Source organism: Crassostrea angulata, chromosome 5 (assembly GCF_025612915.1).
Source record: "Crassostrea angulata isolate pt1a10 chromosome 5, ASM2561291v2, whole genome shotgun sequence".
Classification (NCBI taxonomy): Eukaryota; Metazoa; Mollusca; class Bivalvia; order Ostreida; family Ostreidae; genus Magallana; species Magallana angulata.
The window spans coordinates 25,818,221-25,841,770 of record NC_069115.1 but is presented as its reverse complement, the minus strand read 5'-3'; the positions used below and the strand labels follow the sequence as shown (position 1 = coordinate 25,841,770).

At 34.1% G+C, this 23,550-nt stretch overlaps 1 protein-coding gene across 1 annotated transcript in view; it reads right to left on the bottom strand.

Moving 5' to 3' along the window:
• LOC128183550 (major vault protein-like) overlaps positions 1-23,550 on the bottom strand; it is a 182,739-nt gene that overhangs the window by 9,356 nt on the left and 149,833 nt on the right. Inside the window, exons 18-20 of the mRNA XM_052852605.1 lie at positions 21,828-21,909; positions 12,335-12,477; positions 7,512-7,612 (exon numbers count right to left, since the gene is read on the bottom strand). Of these exons, the coding sequence (XP_052708565.1) occupies positions 7,512-7,612; positions 12,335-12,477; positions 21,828-21,909 (326 nt within the window). The remainder of the gene's footprint in view (positions 1-7,511; positions 7,613-12,334; positions 12,478-21,827; positions 21,910-23,550) is intronic.

Genomic DNA, 23,550 nt, shown 5'->3' with positions numbered 1-23,550 from the left:
TCTTATGTATTTCTATGATAAACTTTTAACCCCGCCAGGGGCCCCAGTTTTGGACCGAGGGTCGAGATTTTTACAATTTTGAATCTTCACTATATACAACCTTTTGTGTGGATTTTTCTGGTGCTGTGGTTCTTGAGAAGAAGATTTTTAAACATTTTACCTATGAATTTCTTTGTTAAACTTTGAACCCCGCCTTGTAAGCCTTGTTGTTTACTGAATAATCCATTAACAAGCTAATTAAAACGGTCGCTTTCCTTACGCAAACCGATGAGCTACCAGTATATGTAACAGTACATCTATGACTGTTTGCATCTCTGAAAATAATTATCGGTAATACTTTCACATTAAGGAAATTGTGAAAATGGTTTCATTGTCCGAATTTTTCATTACAAAGATCAACATTTTAGAGGCTTTTTCCCTCTTACCTCACAAGTTTAAACAATCGTGAATTATATATATTTTCAATGTGACTTGAAATAGTGCAAATTTGATTTGTATAAATTTTATATAGTTACCATTCTAGGCTGCGATTCGCGGAAAAAACATGACGCAGAAAAAACCTGATATACGTAATATACATGTACATGTATATAGCTATCTTTCAGTGGTATAAAAATGCAATGTAATCTTAAAGCACAAATGCATGCATATTCTAAACCAAAGTTCATTATCCAAGGAGGCTGTCCGATGAGTGTTAAGGTGCCTCACTACACCTTGAAATAGTTGAAATAGAAAATTACTTGATTATGATAGAAAGCATGATGGATAAGAAGTATATATGTTTAATAAGCGAAAAAATGTGCAATTATAGATAAATTATATTTTCAAAAATTTCATTCAGTAAACATGAACAAATTGCCCCAGGAGGATTCGAACTCATGACCTTGTGGTTCACAATCCAGATACTTTAACCACTAAGCTATGACGATATACATCTGAATAGATTGATACAAACAGTTTAACAAAACATTTAAATCGCCATCTTGTGACTTATTGTCTCAAAAAGTATAAGTCTCGGTGTAGTGAAGTACCTCAAACTTCGTCTTACTTTTTCTGCCATTGCGACAATTATATAGTCAAACCGCCTTCTTAGTTACCCAGTACTGGAAAGTTCTTTGTATCAAAACTAAAATCGCACATTCCAAAAACGAATTGGTGCATTTTATTTATTCAACATTTGTCAAATCTTAATTTTTGTCATACTATAATTTAGTTACCGGTATATATATTCACTCTTACATAATAATGCAATTATATCATTTCAATGCAGAGTATATTTTGATACAAACTACCACTGACTTGGATCCGCCAAAGCATGTCCACCACCTTAATCTCATTTTTGCTAATTCGGGTTGGTTTATCAAAATGAATGTAGGTTTTTAATTAATTTTACAATAACTACTTATTAGGTAAAATTCAATTAAAGCTTACGGACATAATATGTCCTGTGATGAAATACCAAAGGTGGTCTGTTAGATTTTGCGGTTGCTGGATTGAATCCGCCAAGTAGTAAATATGTTTTTACTTAATTGAAACATGAAAAGAATAGTATAAACAGATCTTTTCAATAACACTATACATATACTCTATTTACACTTCTACTACAGTATTGCCGAGATCAAAGAGATGCCGCGGACATTATTCTCTATTCTACTACAGTTATTGCCAAGATCAAAGAGATGCCGCGGACATTATTCTCCAATATACCACGAACGTCATCAGTAAATTATCAGATAAGAAATACTTATTTGTCTCGCACTGATCATGAAAGTACAACTTCAAACTTTAAAATGTTTTAAAACCATGTCAGTTTCACGTGTTAGTTCCAGTCAAAACGATGTGTATTGCCTCTAATGATAATTTTAAGAGATCAATGCGGCTGTTCCTAGGACCTCCCCAGCACATTATCACTGCGTGTTTTTACATAAAATATATAACGTGTAGTAGTAATAATCGTATAAAATTGCCTTTAAAATATTAGGAATATAACTCACAGATATTTTACAATTAAGTGAAGAGAATTAAAAATCCAAAGATAAATTCTGTCGTCTGCATGCGATTCCTTTGATCGATACACATGTAAACATTACTAACAAAACCGTTGGGGTTACACGGAACAGCCTTCAAAATGACCTACATCGTCTCTCTATAGGAGAAACGAACTGTATAGAAATACTGGGCTGTTACATTTTAGTAGAATAGAAATAAAGTTCTTGTTTTCGTGAATGTTGCAGGATAACCTCCTCGGTCTCGAAATGTTGTTTGAAATATAAAAGCCTCGGCTAACGCCTCGGCTTTTATATTTCAAAGCAACATTTCTCGACCTCGGAGGTTATTCTGCAACATTCAAGACAACTCGTACTTTATTTCTTAATTATACCACGAACGTCATCAGTAAATTATCAGATCAGAAATACCTTTTTGTCTCGCATTGATCATGAAAGTACAACTTCAAACCATAAAAAGATTTAAAACCATGTCAATTTCACGTGTTTGTTCCAGTCAAAACGAAGTGTATTGCCTCAAATGTTCATTTTTAAGAGATCAATGCGGCTGTTTCTATGACCTCCCTAGCACTTTTTCACTGCGTGTTTTTAAAATAAAATATATAACGTGTAGTAGTAATAATCGTAAATTGCCCTTAAAATATTAGGAATATAACTCAAAGGTATTTTAAAAATAAGTGAAGAGTATTAAAATCCCAAGAAAAAATTCTGTCGTCTGCACGTGATTCCTTTGATCGATACACATCACCTCGGCTTTTATATTTCAAAACAACATTCTCAACCTCAGAGCTTATTCTGCAACATTCACGATAACTCATACCTTATTTCTTAAATATACCACAAATGTCATCAGTAAATTATCAGATCAGAAATACCTACCTTTCTTGCACTGATCATGAAAGTACAACTTCAAATTGAAAAAGTTTTAAAACTTTGTCATTTTCAAGTCCTAGTTCCAGTCAAAACGATGTGTATTGCCTCAAATGTTTATTGTTAAAAGATCAATGCGGCTGTTCCTAGGACCTCCTCCCTAGCACTTTTTCACTGCGTGTTTTTAAATAAAATATGTAACGTGTAGTAGTAATAATCGTATTAAATTGCCCTTAAAATATTAGGAATATGATTCAAAGATATTTTATAAATAAGTGAAGAGTATTAAAAATCCAAAGAAAATTTCTGTCATCTGCATGTGACTCCTTTGATCAATAGACGACTTTTTTCAGTTATTTCCCTTAGTAAAATTTCATCCCGATAGGTGTCGCGGAAAACAGCCGCCATTGTAACCGTGACGCTGGATAAACAAACGCGGTAGCAACCATTCCCCGGTAACATAAAATTCTTGCTAGCAAAGTTTTGTTATATGAAACTGTATTATATTTTTCGTTTATGTAAATCATGGATAAGAGTCAATGCAAAAAAGATACTGATCGAATGATTTCTTCCCAAAAAGACGTCAAAACCGGTGAATGGAAGGATGACATTCGTGAGTGGCCACAAGTAGAATATGGCGATATCTACAATTATTTGATTTTAAGTAGAGCATGTGACGGCGAAAAAATGAAAAATTACAAATCATTGGACAGTTACAATTATTTTAAAAGCGGTTCTGTCGGGAAAATTCTTCATTTTGTTATTCACAATACAGTTATTCTGAAATCTGAAGTGCGCCCGTCACAAAAAATAAATTCAGAGTTTCACAATGCATGGGTATTCTGTGATATGATCGGCACAATTCTAAACGGGGGATGTTCATGTATGGCTGGGAACAGTAAAACGTGCAGTCATGTAGGCGCACTTTTGTGGAAAATTGAGCATGCTGTAAGGTTAGGTTTTACGGGAAAATCTTGTACAGATGAGCAGATGCAGTGGAATAAGGGTGCGACAAGAAACCTTGAACCAGGTGTTCTTGAAGAGATGGACTTTAAAAAACCTAAATATGGCAGTGAGGTTAACAACAATACTGAAAAACCACAAAATACAAAATCTATCTTCCCAATGTTTGTATCATATCAATCTTTTAAATATTTTGTGGAAAACTCAGAACTTAAAGAATTATTTCTTTTAGAAAATTCACTTTTAAGTAAATCTATGCACGCAAATATAAACAAATCTCTTTTCGAATCTTCATCCGAGCCTCGTACTGAGCATACAGGTGAACTATCTTGTGAAAAGTGTTGTGCGTTTTATAACAGGTACATGTACATTAAACTTAATGATGCCCAAATTCAATCGTTATCGATGGCAACAATTTCACAAAGTGAATCTGAATTGTGGCACAACAGTAGAAAAATAAGAATAACTGGCAGTACTGAGCACCACAAGGTTCCCGTTCGTGACACTACAAATAGTGATAACTTCTTAAGAGAACATATGTACCCTTCCTTCACATCAAACAAATTTACTAGACATGGACAAGAAGGTGAAGAGCCCTGGCTAAGTGTTTCCCCAGATGGAATAGTAACCAATGCTGATGGTTCAAAATGTCTTTTGGAAATTAAATGTCCAATACTTAAGAATGATCAAACACTTGACAGCTTATTTACAATTGGTAAATATGATGTTGTGAAATCCTTGCAAAATGGTACATTATATTTTAAGCATAACAGTTCAAGGGGCTATTACCTTCAAATGCAGTTAACTTTGCATGTAACACATATGCAGCTGTGCAAACTTGTTATTTGGACAACTAATGAATACAAGGTCATTGATGTACAATATGACCAACAGTTTTGTGAAGCAGCTATTTCAAGACTATGTTGTTTTTACTTCAACAAACTTTTACCAAGAGTAGTTGATGACTTTGAATGTGGCAGATTTAAAATTAGTAAAAAATATGTTAAATTTTCTAACTGATGCATACACGAGTATACACATGTACATGTAGTTAAATGAAGTTTTTGATGTCTCAGACTTAATGCTGAAATTATACAGTCAACTATTTTTCAATCTGTGTTAATTATTTATTCCTGAACATGAAGAGTATTCAAAATAAGTTCATTATCACAACATCCTCTTATATTCAATTAAACCCAATTACATTTTTAAAAAAATATTTTTGATGAAGAATTTAATTCACATCATATTAATAAAGACTTATAACAATAGTCTTAATTCAATATATGGCATTGACTTTGCCTAAAATACATTATTTATTATTTGTCATATTATGAGCAGATATACTCAAGGAATCATGAACTGGACCTTAATTAGACTGGTATATAAAACCTAATACAAATCTATTATTCATGTTTCAACTTTGTGTCATTTACATCAGTGAAACCTTCAAATATTATCATGCATCATTTACTGTTACATTACTGAAACTTTCAAATATCATCTGTCACTCATCATCATCATCTTTAATAAGATCAGATCGCAGATTTACCAATGCAGCACAAACAATCAAGTAGTCACTGAGTTTCTTTGCAGAGGTAACTAGAACTACCTGACTTAGTATGCGGAACACCTTTAAACGCATATCATAAAGGATATAAGGATTTGCGAATTACTGTGATTTATTTATTATCTATTAAACATGTGACCTGTTCCAAAAACTTCACCATATCCAGCATCTGAAACCTATGGCTCAGACTCAGCATTCAAGCCTGGCAGGTGCATCAGTATCATAAGACGCACCGTACTATTTCAAACTTGCATAGTTAATTAAACTGTAATATGAATGAATCACAGAGGAAGCTTCAGATGCAGAGCTTGATCTCCATTATCAAGGATGCTAAAAAATATATCTTAGTTATTACAGGTCCTAACTTCACCTAACTTGAAAGGATGGTGTGTCTTATGATACAAATGCACTTGACAGGCATGGATGTTGAATCTGATGCTGGAGCAGGTTAAGGTTTTAATTGCTAGTGCCCTCTGATGATGATATCTTAGTTATTACTGGTCTGAACTTCACCAAACTTGCATGGAGATGCATCTTATGTATACTGATGCACCTGACAGGCTTGAATGCTGAATCTGAGCCATAGGTTTCGGATGCTGGATGAGGTTTAGTTTTTTTTGGAACAGGTCACATGTTTTATGGAAGAACTAAGATATAATCATCAGAGGGCACCTGTTTCAAAAACTTTAACCAGCTCTAAAAACCTTAACCTCCTCCAGCATCCAAAACCTATGCTCAGATTCAGCATTCAAGCCTGTCTGGTGCACAAGTATCATTAGACGCACCATCCATAGAAGTCCGGTGAAGTTAGGACAAGTAGTAACTAAGATATAATCATCAAAGGGCACCTGTTTCAAAAACTTTAACCAGCTCTAAAAACCTAAAATAAGGTATCTAACAGTATTTTTAATATATATTTGCATTTCACATGAAAAAATGTCGTTTACACAAAATCTCCCCCTTAGCCAAGTTGGTAAGGGGGAGATTCTCCCACATAGCAGCTTTGAATGGTTAACAGGTATGCTAACGCCTCGGTTTTTATATTTCAAAACAATATTTCTCGACCTCAAAGGTTATTCTGCAACATTCACAAAAACTTGTACTTAATTTCTTAATAAGATCCATTGCATTTTGCTTGAACTTATCACAGTTCAGAGAATCAACTGACATCATGAATTTATGACAAATCAGTTGTTACATACACCATTATAAAATCGGTATTTACGTTTAGAAAATACTTTTGGGAGAGCTTGGTACCTAAAGTTATTTTTAGTAACAGATACTTAGCGTCAAAACACAGGTGTAGGCGAAATAATGGGAATAGGCGCTATACCTCTTTTACACCTAATTTGTCTACATTACAATGATTCATAATTTTCGGAAGTGTAGAAGAAGAATAAATTATTTTTTCTTTTAAATTGTCAAATTTTGGCTATTTTGGTCCAGCCTAAAGGGTCCCAATGTAGCAAGAGCAATGAAACTTACAGTTTATGTTCATCTTACCCTCTAACTACATTTGAAAAGAGTTTTCCTTGAATTTAAAAAAACAATTAGATTATGTGACAGAATTCTATGCAGCAATTTTCTGATGACCCTACATTTTGCATCAATTCAATTCCTACAGTATGCTAGGAAATGATTGTGAAATGGGAAATCAATTTAATATGGTCTGCTATATATGCACAGAGAAGTGACTCCCATAGATGAAGTAAAAGAAGAATTAAAAAAAAAAGAGTTACACAGTTTTCTAAAACAACCAGGTAATAAAAGATTACAGAGCCCACCCCACATTGTGAGAACTATTTGAGACCATTATTATTATATTTATCCAAATCAAAGTGGACTATATATACATGTGTATCATAATATGATGAATGTGAAGAAAAATGTAATGTCTTGTTATTTTAGTAATACAATAAACAGTTTTATTATTCTATTGGTATCATATAAAGATGTTCTATTTTCTTTACAACTTTGATAATCAAGATCAGGCTCAGAATCTGAAGCTTGCTTTATGTATCATATCCACTGTTATATGAAATAAATGCAATTTGTATAGTCAGAAATAGTTAGAATTTACTGATCGTTTGATTTTGACATACTTAGTGGATATCTCTATTGCCAGTTGCACAGATTTACTGAGGCTGTCTCTCATCTTGGCATCCACTGGTTCTATACTCTGAATGTCCATGCTGCTTAAAATCTGAGAATAAGAGCATCAAAGAAAAAATGTGAAAACACAACATTTTTATCAATGTTATTAGTTTCCTGAAATTTTTTGTAAAATTTTTCAATAATTATTTGTGCCCTGCCAAAAATGGGGTTTAGTTTGTTCTGTTCAAAATTCATTTTTTTATGTGTGAATTTAAATAAATGTCACCTTCCAACATAAATTGGGGCCCAGCACACAGAACCTACAGTTACTAGTTTTACCCAACTCTTAGTTTTGATTTGTTTCACGTGATGTAAGTTTTGTGTTTTTGAAATGCTGAAAAGGATTTATTAACATGCATAAACCCTTGACCCAGGGGCAATCAATTTCACAATTTAGGTAGAGGGCTTCATGTACATTCACAATTAAGATTACTCTTACAAAAAGAAAAACAAGAGGCCCATGGACCACATCGCTCACCTGAGCAGCAATATGTATGATAAAATCAGTTTAAAGGAGTCATAATACAAACTATCTGGACAATGTATAATAATACATGGAGCTCTTGTATAAATAAAAGTCCAAATTTTTTTCACCCTGAGATTCTTATGTTTATAATCAAGTCCCTTTTCTAACAGGATGATTCTATATGTAACCAGTGTAAGTAATTAATATATAATGTTTGTCTATTTGTAAACGTAATTGTTTCTGTGTGCATGTGTGTGTGTTTTATTTACATCTCCAGGTGAGATTGTCCACATGTAATTGTTTATTTTTATTTGACCATTCGACTACCCGTTTGACCTGTCTGACAACATTCTAAATTTAACTTCTACTAACCAATCTTCCCGCCTAACTAACCAGGCCCGCGCACACTTTGTCTTGCCTTGAGAGGGGACAGACCTGTATGTATGAAGATTAAGCGCAAGCTTTGTCTGCGATTAGCTGCCGGTGTCTGGTAATTCTTGTGTAATTTATTACTTATAAATATATTCTATGTTTATAATTTAACAATTCCATGCTATATATTAAATAATCTTTATCCAAGTTATTGTACCGTATTCTGAGATAATTGTCAAATGAGTCAATGTTGTATGTTTCAGGTTTTTTGTATATATTGAATAAATACATTGTATGACCCTCACTGGTGTTCTGTCTACTGCCTGGGTTACATATAGTCATATCACATGTTGAGCATTACAGTTCTCAACAAGATCCAAAACATATGTTTATATATGGGATACTAGTATAAACCTATATCAAACTCTGAACCCCTTGTGTGGGCCATTAATTCTCCAGGGGCCAAAATCTAAACAATTTGAAAGAATCAGCAATATGTTAAAATGCGTGCATATAAATAAAACCATATATGATAACATTTTAGTTTTTATGAATTAAAATATTTTTCTTTGTAAAATTGGATACTCAATGTGGCCCCACCCTACTCCTCAAGATTTTGATATGAAAAAAGTTGAATCTATCTGAGGTTGCTGTCAGTAAAGTTACAGCTTTTCTAGGGAAGCTTTAGTGGTTTTTAGAAAACTTAAATTTGTACTTATTGAGGATGCTTCCACACAAGTTTTTATAAATTAGTTTTTCTGGCCAAATGGTGTTTGAGAAGAAGATTTTAAAAGATTTACAATATATATATTCCTAAGTTTAAGTTTGATTCCCCATTTTCGCCCCATCCTATCCCCAGGGGACATGATTTTCACAACTTCAAATCTACACTAACTCAGAATGCTTCCTTACAAGTTTCAGCTTTCCATGCTGATTGGTTTCTGAGGAGAAGATTTTTAAAGATTTACTCAGTGTATTCTATGTAAAACCTTGACCCCCATTGTGGCCCCACCTTACCCACGGGGATCATGATTTGAACAAACTTGAATCTACACTATCTGATGATGCTTCAAAACAAGTTTCAGCTTTTCTTGCCAAATGGTTTATGAGAAGAAGATTTATGAAAAATATCAACAAATTTTTAATAAATCCTTATTATGTCCCCTTGAAAGGCCTTCATTTTAACAAACTTGAATCCCCTTTACCAAATGATGCTTTGTGTCAAGTTTAATTGAAATTGGTCAATTGGTTCTGGAGAAGAAGTTGAAAATGTAAAAAGTTTACAGCCAGACAGACAGATGGACGGACGGACAGACAGATGGACACAGGACAAAAAGTGATCAGAAAAGCTCACTTGAGCTTTCAGCTCAGGTGGGCTAAAAAGTATACAGACAGATGGACAGACAGACAGAACGATGGACCCCAGACAAAAAGTGATCAGAGAAGCTCACTGGAGCTTTCAGCTAAGGTGAGCTAAAAAAACGAATGATTCATGATACGACTGAACAAAACATAAATTATTCTAAGTATGGATTAATAAAAATCTTAATGACTTTTAGAACAACTAAACTAAAAAAAGAATCCAAATAAGATGAAGTATGAATTAACAATTTTTCAAATTATTTTTGGTACAAGTTTATTTAACTATGAACTGCTTTTTAACCAAGATTGGGGAATCAAAGATGTTAAGTCTAATTCATCAAATGAGAAACAACAAGAGGCCCAGGGGCCACATCGCTCACCTGAGCAACAATTGCCTTAATTCTAATCAAATTAGCATTACAGAATCAAAATATCTTGACAACTAAGTACTAAGATCTTGCTAAAAAAAAAAATGAAAATCTGCCAATTTTTATCAACCTCTTTTTTTTTTGGGTAAATACCAAGCCCCTTTTGTTGTTGTACCTGTAAGAAGATTTTTCTCTATTCCTATATACCCCCCCCCCCCACCTCCATTTCGTGGTCCCACTTTTCTCTAGGGAATAATGGTTTCATTAAACTTAAATTTGCATAACCTGTGCTTTCACACTAAATACTGAGTTTTGGACCGAAAACTTTCACAGAATATTTTTAAAGATTTTTTCTATATATTCCTATGTAAAAATTCAAACCGCCATCACGGCCCCGCCCTATCACTAGGGACTGTGATTTTACAAACTTGAATTTACACTACCCGAGGATGCCTCTACACAAGTTGAGCTTTTCTGGCCAAATAGTCTTTAAAAAGAAGATTTTTAAAGATTTTCTCTATATATTCCTATGTAAAAATTCATCCCCCATTGTGGTCTCACCATACCCCTGGACTATTATTTAAACAAACTTGAATCTATACGATCTGGGGATGCTTCCACTCAAATTTGGGCTTTCCTGGCCTAATAGTTTTGAGAAGATTTTTAAAGATTTTCTATATTTATAAAAATTTATCCCCCATTGTGGCCCCGCCCTACCCCCAGGGACCATGATTTGAACAGACTTGAAACTACATTATCTGAGGATGGTTACACGCCAATTTGAGCTTTCTTGGGCAAATAATTTTTAAAAGAATTATTTTTAAAGATTTTCTCTATATATTGTTGTATAAAACTTTATCCCCTAATTGTGGCCCCACCCTACCCCTAGGGACAATGATTTGAACAAACTTGAATCTATACTATCTGAAGATGCTTTCATTTTAATTTGAATAGTTTTTGAGAAGAAGATTTTCTCTATATATTCCTATGTAAAAATCCATGCTTCCACTCAAATTTGAGCTTTGCTGACCTAAAAGTTTTTGAGAAGAAGATTTTTAAAGATTTCCTCTATATATTCCTATGTAAAACTTAATTGATCCCCCCTATTGTGGCCCCACCCTACCCCCAGGCACAATGATCTGAACAAACTTGAATCTACACTACCTGAAGATGCTTTCATTTTAATTTGAATAGTTTTTGAGAAGAAGATTTTCTCTATATATTCCTATGTAAAAATCCATTCCCCCATTGTGGCCCCACCATATCCCCGGGGACCATGATTTGAACAAACTTGAATCTACACTACCTGAGGATGCTTCCACTTTAATTTGAGCTTTTCTGGCCTAATAATTTTTGAGAAGAAGATTTTTAAAGATTTTCTCTATATATTCCTATGTAAAACTTGATCCCCTAATTGTGGCCCCACCCTACCCCTGGGGACCATGATTTGAACAAACTTGAATCTTCACTATCTGAGGATGCTTCCACTTTACTTTGAGCTTTTCTGGCCAAATAGTTTTTGAAAAGAAGATTTTTAAAGATTTTGTCTATATATTCCTATGTAAAACTTGATCCCCCTCTTGTAGCCCTTCCCTACCCCCTGGGACCATGATTTGAACAAACTTGAATGTACACTACCTGAGGATGCCTCCACACAAGTTTAAGCTTTTCAGGCCGAATAGTTTTTTAAAAGAAGATTTTTGAAAAGTACCAACAAATTTTCAATAATTCTCAATTATCTCCCTTTTAAAGAGGGTGTGGCCCTTCATTTGAACAAACTTGAATCCCCTTTACACCTAGTGGTGCTTTATGCCAAATTTGGTTGAAATCTGCCCAGTGGTTCTTGAGAAGAAGATTAAAATGTGAAAAGTTTACAACGACAACGACGACAGACAACGGACAAATTGTGATCAGAAAAGCTCACTTGAGCCTTTGGCTCAGGTGAGCTAATAAGGTGATGAACGGAGGGACAGAAAAGGATAACAACAATATACCGGTACCTGAATTTTCTTTAGAAAGTGTGGGTATAATTATTTTTTTTAGATAAGTCTGTTTGTACCTTGCACTTATTTATTAAACTGCATAAGAAATCATAAGAGGATTGTTCAGTCTTTGATATAATATTAATACATCAAACTGTGTTATTCTTTAATGATTTGCATTACTTTACAACTTTGTTATGAGGGAGCTTGAGGTTACATACCAGGTTATTTTCCTTGAATCTGACCTCCTTGTTTATTTGACCTTTTTCATTCATGCCAAACACTGCAGTGATAAGTATTTGGTTGGAATGTCTATGGAAATCATCAAACATTACCTGAGCTACAGCAGCTCGGATCCTAGCTCCTGAAAGTAGAAATGTTTTGTAAACTATTAACCAAAAAAATAAAACATCAAAAGTACGGCTGCAAATCATTTGACTTTCTGGCTGAATGATTTTTCAGAAAAGATTTTCTCTTTATACTCCTATGTAATAATTTGACCCCCTCCCCCTCCCCCATTTTCCAGTGCGGCCTGACCCTATATCCGAGATCATAATTATAACAAACTTAAATCTACACTTCCTGAGGGTGCTTCCACATAGTTAAATCTTTTCCGTTTTTGTGAATATTTTGTTAGATTGTTTTCCATATATTCCTATGTAAAAATTCAAACCCCTATTGTGGCCCCACCCTATCCCAGGAGATCATGCTTTGAACAAATGTGAATCTACATTACCGGAGGATGCATTCAAACCAGTTAAAGCTTCTTTGGCTAAATGGCTTTTGAGAAGATTTTTCTCTATATTTAGTCCTAATAGTATATAGAAATTGACCCCCCCCCCCCCACATTGTAGCCCCACCCTACCCATGGGGATTATGATTTGAACAAACTTGAATCTACACTACCTGTAGAGGATGTTTTCACAAAATTAAAACTTTTTCTGGCAAATTAGCCTTTGAGGAAAAGTTTTTATAAGTTCCTAAATAAACATATGACCCCCATTGCAGCCCCAACTTACCCCAAAGGATCATGACTTTAACAAACTTAAATCTACAGTACCCTCAGATTCTTCCACACAAGTTTCAACATTTCTAAACAAAAAATGTTTTCGATACTTTTTTTAACATACATACAAATTTTCAATAATTCTAAAATATCTCCCCTTTAAGCCCCTTTCACAATTGGCGCACGAGCGGAAGCGACCAAATATTCGTGTGACCAAAAAAAATAGATATGAATTGTCAATTGTTTCCGAAATAATCGCATGTGAAAAAAAAAATTTGTATGAATTTCGCACGATCTAAGCGAGCGTTGTGCGATGTAAACGCATTGAATCTTGCGATATATCTTGCGTCTGTATGCGACTGTTGTACAATGAAAGCAACTGTTGAAAGACAATTCAATATGAACGCACGAGAGACTAAGTGATCGGACGATTGAACGTGCGCTAATGTGACTGGACATGCGATTATGCGTTCCATGGTACGAATGATCCTGTGAGTCAGAGGGGGTATAAACAGCGCCCATATTCAGTAGACATAGTTGAAAGCGAGAAAAGATGCCGCCCAAGAAGATACAGATATGCAGCAGCATTTATTATTATACCTCAATATGATTATTCTATTATATCTGATTGGTCTTAGAAAGTCACGCGACAAGACGATGTAATAGGAATGAAAAAGCCGACATGAGCATATGATGTAGACAAATATGATTAAATCAAAATATTTTACATTAATATAAAATTGTAAATATATTATATTCATTATGATTCTTTTTATATCTCAGAACCAACTTAACTATTTATGATTTATGAAAGAAAAGTGAGACAGTTACATGGGAAATCAAACAATCTCGACGTTAATGTTGCGACTGTTGAAAAGTCAAACATTATTAGAAATCAATGTATTTTGTGTAATCATATGTTGCTTGGTATAATAAAACGTTTATTGCATTAATGTTCAGGGAATATGAAGATTTATTCCCCTGAAAAAAAAAAAATTCTCTCGGGCGAAGCCCTCAGGATATGCTTTTTCTTGAGGGAATAAATATAATTTATTTCGGTTGAACTCGGTGAATTAAAATAAAATTATTTTCTTTTGTGGAAACGCCAATAAGAGATAGGGGCGGGGCTTAAGGTTTTATAGGTAAGTTGTGTTCGATATGTATTCATTCTGGCGTTCAAACTTTGCACGGGAAAGTTGCTCCAAGTGACTGAGTAGAACTTCGGCATGGAGGAGCTAGCCCTTAATATCAAACTTGCAGAGTTAGAGTTTCAAAAAGAGGAAATTATGGAATTCGTTAGATAATTTCAATGTCTATAGTTTTGGGCTCCGTTAGTCATGACCAGGTGTTTGAGTATTAACATATTAAGTTTAAGGTCATGGAATGATTATGTAGTTTGGTCACATGAAAGTTGTGAGCAAATTCAGTTTTGGTTAGATAACATTTATTTTATCAATATCAGGCAGTTGATGTTTCAACTATCATGTGTTAGGTTTGTACATGTATTTTCTATTGCTACTGGATATGCTTTTGGTGGTTATGTTGTTAATTCTTAGCATGGAATTTCTCATGGAATGTGGAGTCCAGAGGAGATGGAGAAAAGTTCAACTTAGAGAGAGTTGGTTGCGATTCAGAGAGTTTTGATTTCCTTAAATCACGAAGTTGAAGAAAAACGGGTCAAATAGTTTACTGATAATAAGAACATACTAGTCAGTATTATTTTCAACGGTAGCATGAAAGATGATCTGCAAAATATTTCTTTGAATATTTACAGGCATTGTTTATTTAATGGTATTCATTTGGAGATGGAGTGGATTCCTAGGTCTCTTAATGAAAAGGCAGATTTCATTAGTCAATTTAGAGATTCTGATGATTGGGGCGTGTCGTTATAAATTTTCAAAGATATAAGTGAATTATGGGGACCATTTGAGACTTTGAGACTGATTGGTTTGCTTGTGATAGTAATCACAAATTAGATAAGTTTTATTCAAGATACTGGAATATGAAATGTTCATGAATTGACGCTTTTACAGAGACTTGGGCAAATAAAAGGGGTGGTTTTATCCACCTATTTATTTTGTGTGTAGTGTGTTGGCTAAAATGTCAGAAGATTAAGTATGTGGTGCTTTAGTGGTACTTAAGTGGGAATCAGCAAGTTTTTGGCCATTGTTGTGTCCAGATGGTAGTACACATTTTTATCAATTTGTTAAGGGTGTTGTTTATCTACCGCAACACAGAAAGAATTTTATACGTGTAGTAAAAGCTATGATTCAATGTTTGGGAACGTTGATTTAAAATTTTCAATTTCATGTTTGAAAATTGAATTTATCTAAAATAACGTGCTAATTGTGTGTTTATTTTACATGTATTTTCCCAGGCATATGAAAATGGTGTAGCCATTCTTCCGGAATCTGTAAAAGAGAATATAGAGAGAATTCCAGAACTATTAACAGAATGTCGAGCAAGTTCAACAACTAAAGGTTACTACCGAAGTTACATGAAGTGGGTAAAGTGGTTGGAGAAGAATGGCATTTACGATAAAAATGTCTACTAAGAAGCTCTTGGTGATTTGTGATTTTAGCAAGTTTAATTCAGGAAGTAGTTTCAGTGAGTGTGTTATCTTCAGCTGTTTATGGAATTCACTGGGCATATTCCGTTATTGGTATTTCATCTCTGACGGATTCGGAATTGGTGAAGAATGTTTATGAGGCAGGGAAAAGACGTTTGTCTGTACAGATAACGAAAAATAATCTATAAATTCAATATGTTGCGGAAAATGCATTGTAAGTTTGTTTAAAGTTAAAACATATATTATCAAAGAACAATATGTGCATGCTTGGTTGCATATACTCTGGCTTTTTACATTGTAGCGAGTTTTTGAACATCAGATGTTCAGATGTTTGTTTTGAAAAAAAAACCAAACAAACAAAACTAACATGGCTATTTTCATAGAGAAAAGACGGTCAACATGTGGTAATTGCTAGGACACAGACTGAATTATAAGTCCTGTCAAAAATTTGGAAAAGTTCATGTACTTGGCATGGTGTGGATTTACTAATGATGGTTTGCAGTTTATTTATTGTAATATTAATAAAACAAAGTCGGGTTATCAGATTAGAAAGGTAAACAAACCTTTGGCATGTTTAGAATGCGGAAATTGTTTATTGAGGCTTTTAAATCTATTGTCCCAGATATATCAAAGTTTGGGTTGCATATTTTAAGAGCAGGTGGCGCAACAGTTTGTGCAAATTCTGGCGTGCCAGATAGATAAAATGTTTAAGAGACATGAGAGATGGAGATCGGAGTACGAGAAGGATGGTTACATCAGAGATATGCTGGATTCTAGATTACTGGTTTCACTTAGATTAGGCTTATGAGTATAATGTTTTCGTAATTATCCTTTCTTTCGTTCTGTAATTCAAGAACGCAAATGCAAAAAATAAATATTGTATTTTGTTTTTGGTGTTTATTGCTCTTGTTAAGTGCAAGTACTAAAGAAATATAATTTATTTCAGTTGAACTCGGTGAATTAGAATAAAATTATTTTCTTTTGTGGAAACGCCAATAAGAGATAGGGGCGGGACTTAAGGTTTTGTAGGTAAGTCGTGTTCGATATGTATTCATTCTGGCGTTCAAACTTTGCACGGGAAAGCTTAAAGTGTATGGTTGTGGTAATCAGTACTTGATAAGGTTCTTATTGAGTATACCGGTATAATGGTAATGTGCTCTTGAGCATATATGACAAGCTGCTTGTCAAATGAAAACTTCAGAAGTTTTCAGATGTGTTTGATGTTGAATATTGCAGATTGTGTGGGAGTGACTTTCTGTAATGCAAGAGCGCAAATGCAAAAAATAAATTTTTTATTGCTCTTGTTAAGTGCAAGTACAAAAGAAATCTTCATACATGTATTTCCCTCACCATCATGCAATAAATGTATATTGTAAAGAACTATATATGATATAAGTCAAATTTGGCCCCCATAATTCGTTATTTTTACAATGATTCAGGTACATTAATTTGTTGTGTTTTCTTGTAAAAGAGTTGACATGAAATATGTTTTTCACCTATTAATTTGAATTATTAGCACTCACTGGCAGTATATGACGTCAGAAGTGACGCTATTTTTATAAATCAATCAAAATTTGACATTTTTATTACCTTTTTTCGAATGGAAAATATAGAGCGACTCTTTGAACAAGAACAAACTTTTTGTCACTTATAAGTATTGGAAAAATACATTTTTGGTGAAAATATTTTGTTTGTTCAAGCAGTCGCTCAATGTTTCCTTGAAGAAAAACTGCTTCAAAACAATCCGTTTTATGCTAAAAATGAGAAAATGGCGGGAAAAGGTAAACTTTGTGATGTCATAATTTTAAATTGTGGGCACTAAAATCAAAATAAAAATTATGAAAAAACTTCAAATGTAATTTTGTACAAATAAAACAAAGAATTGCAGTAAAATGTCAATGTTCATTTTAGAGGGCCATTTTAGGCTCAAACCATATATATAGTCCTTTTGTTCTGAAACAGAGATACTTATACAGGGTATATATACTAGTAGCAAAGAATGGCATATTGAGGCTGATAAGTCGTGCAATGATAGTAAAACGTTGCAAGATTACATGAGACACGTTGAGCAACAGTCTCATGGTCGCAAAACAGACCCATAAACACCAGCGATTTATCTAACGATCTTTATAAATCGTGTATTACTCTTGCAAGTGCACAAAATGTTGTAAAATGTTCGTACTAATGTTCGTGCATTGCACTGCAATAATTTGGATCACGTTCGGTCGCGTCTGAATAGTGTGCATGCTTGATGCGACCAGTAAAAACATATGTAAAGAATGCGAGATCTCATGCAACGTAAGCGAGGGCACATGCAACGTATGCGAAGCTCAAAAATTTCAATCGCAAAGTGGTGTAAAGTGGTCGTGCGCCAATTGTGAAAGGGGCTTTACAGAGAGCTTTCTCCTTAACTTAACAAACTTGAATCATCTTCACTCAATAATTCTTTGTGTGAATTTTGTAAATAGGCTCAGTGGTTTTGGAGTAGAAGAAATAATTTGTTTACACAAGAGGCCCGATGGCCTTGACGGGTCACCTGAGTATCATAGCCCTAAGATGGACCTGTCAGAAAGTCCAATGTTTGTATTTCTAACTTCATTTTGGAGTCTAATCCAAGACTACTTTGACTGTAACCCCCCTGTTTGTCCCACCCCACAAACAAATAACAAAAGATGTTTGTGAAACACTTATACCCCCCCCCCCCCAATCCCCTTGGAAACGTTCAAGAAGAAAATGAAGGAAACTGCAAAAATTTGGAAGTCAAAGGGGCTATAATCTGTCGAAAATTGCTCGATTGTAACCAAAATTGATCTTGACCTAGAAAAAACTATGATAAATCTGTATATCAAATTTCATTTTAATATGTGCAGCCTCTGCAAAGAAAATAAACGGCAACTATTGGTGGAGCAACCGACCGGCAGACTGATAGACAGACAGAAGGACAGCAGCAAAGCAATATGCTCTCCCTCTCCTTCGAATGGGGCATAAAAAGCTTCAAACCATGCTTTATGGGCAGTAAATTTTACAATTTTAGTCAAAGACATTGTAAACATGATTTCAATGCATATAGTTTATTTCCCAAGACTGTGAAAATAAAAGGAAAATAATATAAAATCTTACACATTTTCATTATTTGACAATATTGTAATAAGTCAAGTTTTTTCACTTGAATTTCGTAAGTTTCCTGTCAGATTCAATTCATCAAAGTCTTTACTGTTAGCGATAATAAGGACATTTATACGCTTCAATTCATTCAACCACTTTTAATTTTTACTTTCAAAAATATGGTTTTCTTAGAGTAGTCTTGTGTTCCAGCAGGCATCTATCCTTCTCTATACCCTCCATAATTTAAACATTGATTGATATCAAACAAGGGCACCGCTAAGCGGAGCATCCCCTCGCGACATGACTTATTGTGTGTAGGGATGCATTATTTAGCAATATATTGTTATGTTAATGAGAAGACCACATTCTACTAACCCTCCATTACTGCAAAAACTACATTTTCTTTACCTGTACTAGATCTAAATCCAAAAAATATTAAGTTGTTGATTTGAACTGCTTACTTTCACTTTGGTTTCAAAGAAGTGAAGCGGAAGATTGATACCTCTTACTCAGAAATTTCGATTGATAACTCGTATACAAAATTGATTATGACAATGATTTAATGAAATAATAATTGTAATAGAATTAATGGTTTGGAAAGGCACATGCATTTTTAATTTGTTATTTTACAGAAGTGTGCAATCTATGATAAATATTTTTTAGTTTTGAACGAATTTTGTCATAATGTAATGCCCCCCCCCCCCCCCCCCATCTACAATGGTGTAAGTTTATCTAAGTTTTTGCATAAAAATTTGACCAATTAATATGACATTGCATTTGTTTTAATCTTTTACAATGAGACATATATTTGTGCAAAGGTTGAGGAAATTCTATTGGAAGGTTTTTTATTAATTTACTAGAAAATTGAAATGGAGTGCACATACACACATACATACATACACACACACATACGAACACACACACGCACGGTAGCGATTTTATATCCCCTTCGCAACAAGTTGTGCGAAGGGATAATAAAGCATGCTATTGTTCTGAATACACAACTGTTGCGTAGGTTACGTTCCCTTACTTAGATAAATACCACTGCTTGGTATGATATACAAAGAATTTGAAACAATATCATATCTTATCATAAAATTTTTGAAAATATAATATATGATATAATATTGTATCACATAAAACAATAGTGTATCATATCACACAATACTAGTATATAACTGGAATCATGTTAAATCTTTAACAACAAACAAACCTATCAAGCAAGTTTAAGTGAGGTAGGAGTTTCCTTGGCAACAAATATCAAGCTCTGCATCTGAAGATACCTCTGCGATTCATTGATATTAAATATCAACTTTGCAAGTTTGAAATAGTACTATTATCCATAAAACATGTGACCTGTTCTATAAAATACTTAACCTCATCCAGCATCCAAAACCTATGGTTCATATTCAGCATTCAAGCCTGTCAGGAGCATCAGTATCATAAGATGCACCATCTACGCAAGTTTGGTGAAGTTAGGACCAGTAATAACAAAGATATAATCAGCAGAGGGCACCTGCTCCAAAAACTTTACCAGCTCTGAAAACCTTAACCTCCTCCAGCATCCAAAACCTACAACTCAGATTCAGCATTCAAACCTGCTTGGTGCATCCGTACAATAAGACTCACCATACATGCAAGTTTGGTGAGGTCAGGACCAGTAGTTAATTAGAAATTGCTATCAAATTAATTGGCCAAATGCAGCATCCAAGTCTTTCAAGTCCATAAGTAGGTTCAGATGCATCATCCATGCAAGTTTGGTGAAGATAGGACAAATAAATAACTTAGATATAGGAGTTGCACCAAAAACTTTAACTAGGTTTAGACGCCAATGCCAGGGGGGTTTAGCATAAGCTCCCCCTGACTTTGTTTTGGTGAGCTAAAAACTAATTTCCACCAAATATTGTACACCGCTAATATGATATATTTACCGTATTTGGTCAAGCCCATGTGTTCCTTGGAAAGAAAACGTCATACATTTCACAATTAAGATTCCCCTATTCCAAGAGTTGCTTGAAATCCAAATGCTAATAATTAGTCTTGTAGGCAAATGGTTCCAGAGATTTTATTATTTTTCTCCATATATAACTAGACTTTGACCCGTGCGTGCATGGGTTGACATTGCATGAGGAATCATGAATTGAACAAATTTGAACCAACCTACCTAAGAATGCTTCCACACAAGTTCAGCTTTTCTGCCCAACTGGTTCCTAAGAAGCAAATTTTTAAAGAGTTTTCTCTACATATATTCCATTGTAATCTGACACACACTGTGGCTCCACCCCACCCCACCCCAAGGATCATGATTTGAACCTATAAATCTATACTGAATCCATATTAACTGAAGATGCTTCCACACAATTTAAGCTTTTCTGGCCAACCGGTTTCGGTAAAAAACATTTTAAAATGTTCTCTCTATAGTATCTTATGTAAAAACATGACCCTATCCAACTCTACCCACAGGGATTATGATTAAGTGAGAATGCTATCACACCAGTACCAGCTTTTCTGGCTGATTGGTTATTGAGAAAATTTCTAAAGATTAACTCTTTGTATTCCTATGTGAAAATTTAACCACCAATTGTGGCCCCACCCTACCATGGGGGATCATGATTTGAAAAAATTTGAATCTACACTTCCTGAGGACGCTTCCACACAAGTTTCGTCTTTTCTGGTTTTTGAGAAAAAGATTTTTGAAATATACCAACAAATTTTCAATAATTCTTAACCCTCTCCCCTGGAATAAAGGGCGTGGCCCTTCATTTGAACAAACCTGATGTTTCATCCATCTGTTAACCATCTATTAAAAATCCTGGCAAAAAAAAAATAGGCCAAAAAAATAAAGTAATATGTAAGAGACCGAACATCTGATTAAGAAACCATTTGAATACAATAGAGCATTCTGTAAAAGATGGGAGACCTTCATTAACTGAAATAGTAAATCTGCTAGTTACATGTATGGCATTGGCTTACCAATAATAACTGTATCAATCATGCAACTACATCAACATAGTTTATTTCTTTTAATATTTACCCATTCGTTTGCAAGCAAATCCAATAAAATCAGGGACAGAAAACAGCTTGCTTTTTTCTTCTTCTGTTCCATTTAAGTCATACTGCAAAAAAAAATTTCTTCATTGTGTACAGTAACTGTAGACAAAGTGATATCATGCATGTATATTTGACCTTTTTGCATGTAAATGCAATTTCACCTTTTAGACATATACCATCATTTTTTTTTAAAACTAAGTCGAATCAGTTTTTTTAAACTACCGGTAAGTTGAATAACTATATTGAATACTGTTTCAATTTATGCATGATGATCAGACTGACTGTAGAATATAAAACATACATGTAGGTAATCAAAGATTACAGAATTCTCCAAGACAGGCTTTCAGTTATGAGACCAACTTTATCATATCAATATGAAAATCATAGTTGATAGTCTTTATGAAAATATTATATAGTGTGGTTTGACACAAAATCGTTCAAGGTTCAAAGTTGTTATCATATGATATGTTAATATTACACTGTACTGTATGACATTATATCAAGTAATGATACAAAAAAGCATTTGGTGATATGATATGATGTATTATACAAATATTGACTGGCGTCAAGGGCAATATTAATTTTATTAGCCCCCGAGAGATGAAATTTTGCCCAACTCCTAGTGGAGGGTACTATATTTGTCCAAAGGGAGCTATGTTGTCTGAAAACACAATCATCATTTGTTTTGTTATATGAAAAACAAACCAAAAATCAAGACAGGATTTGAAAACAGATTGCTGTAAGTTTTATTAATTTAACTAAGAATGTACAACTCAAATTTTACAGCATTTACATTACCCTCAGCATTAAAAGGTCAATTGTGATACTTCACTGCCCGTAGAAATTATGCTACAGATGCTTTTCCTATTTTTACTTCTCAAAAATTCGCAAATTCTTGTATCTGTTATGCAAACAAACCACCGCATTGTGAGTCCTTTGCTTTGACTGATTTTCTTATATGATGTCACCTTGTTTTGAAGTCAGGAAGGTTTAAATATGTCACTGTCCAAGAATAAGAGGCAATTTATTGAAATGTTGGGGATATTCTCTCGATATTATTTCTTGCCTGTCAACATTAACGCAAGAGGCCATAGGGCCACTTTGCTCACCTAATCGACAAAAGTCATAGCTCTGATCAAATCAGCCTCACAGTATCAAATTTGGTAATTTCTTTTCTCACAAATAATATCCTGCTTTGGTGGTGTAATGTTTTACACTTTAAAACAACATTCTAAAACCACTGGTTTTTTTTAATGAATAACACATGCTATGTATTGTTACGCAGCGCAGCCAATACTGTTTTTCGATTATGCTGTATGACACGCCGATTTTGTGTAGCTCGTTTTTTATGAAATTATTGGGCTGGGTTATCACAGTAAAGGACACTTAAAAATATAAATATAATATTTTATATGATGTAGCTAGGCATCATAGCCAGGATGTGCGCATGCGTGAACCAACTTTCCATCAGAACGATGTATAGAATAGGCTATTTTTGGGAGTTGATTTTAATTTTTTCACACCGTTGAATCTACACTACCTGAGGATGCTTCCACACAAGTTTCAGCTTTCCTGGCTTAATGGTTTTTGAGAAGAAGATTTTTTAATATTTCTCAAAAATTTTCATTTATGTCTAATTATCTCCCCTTGAAAAATGGCGTGGCCCTTAATTTGACTTTGAAACCCCTTTGGCTAAGGATGATTTG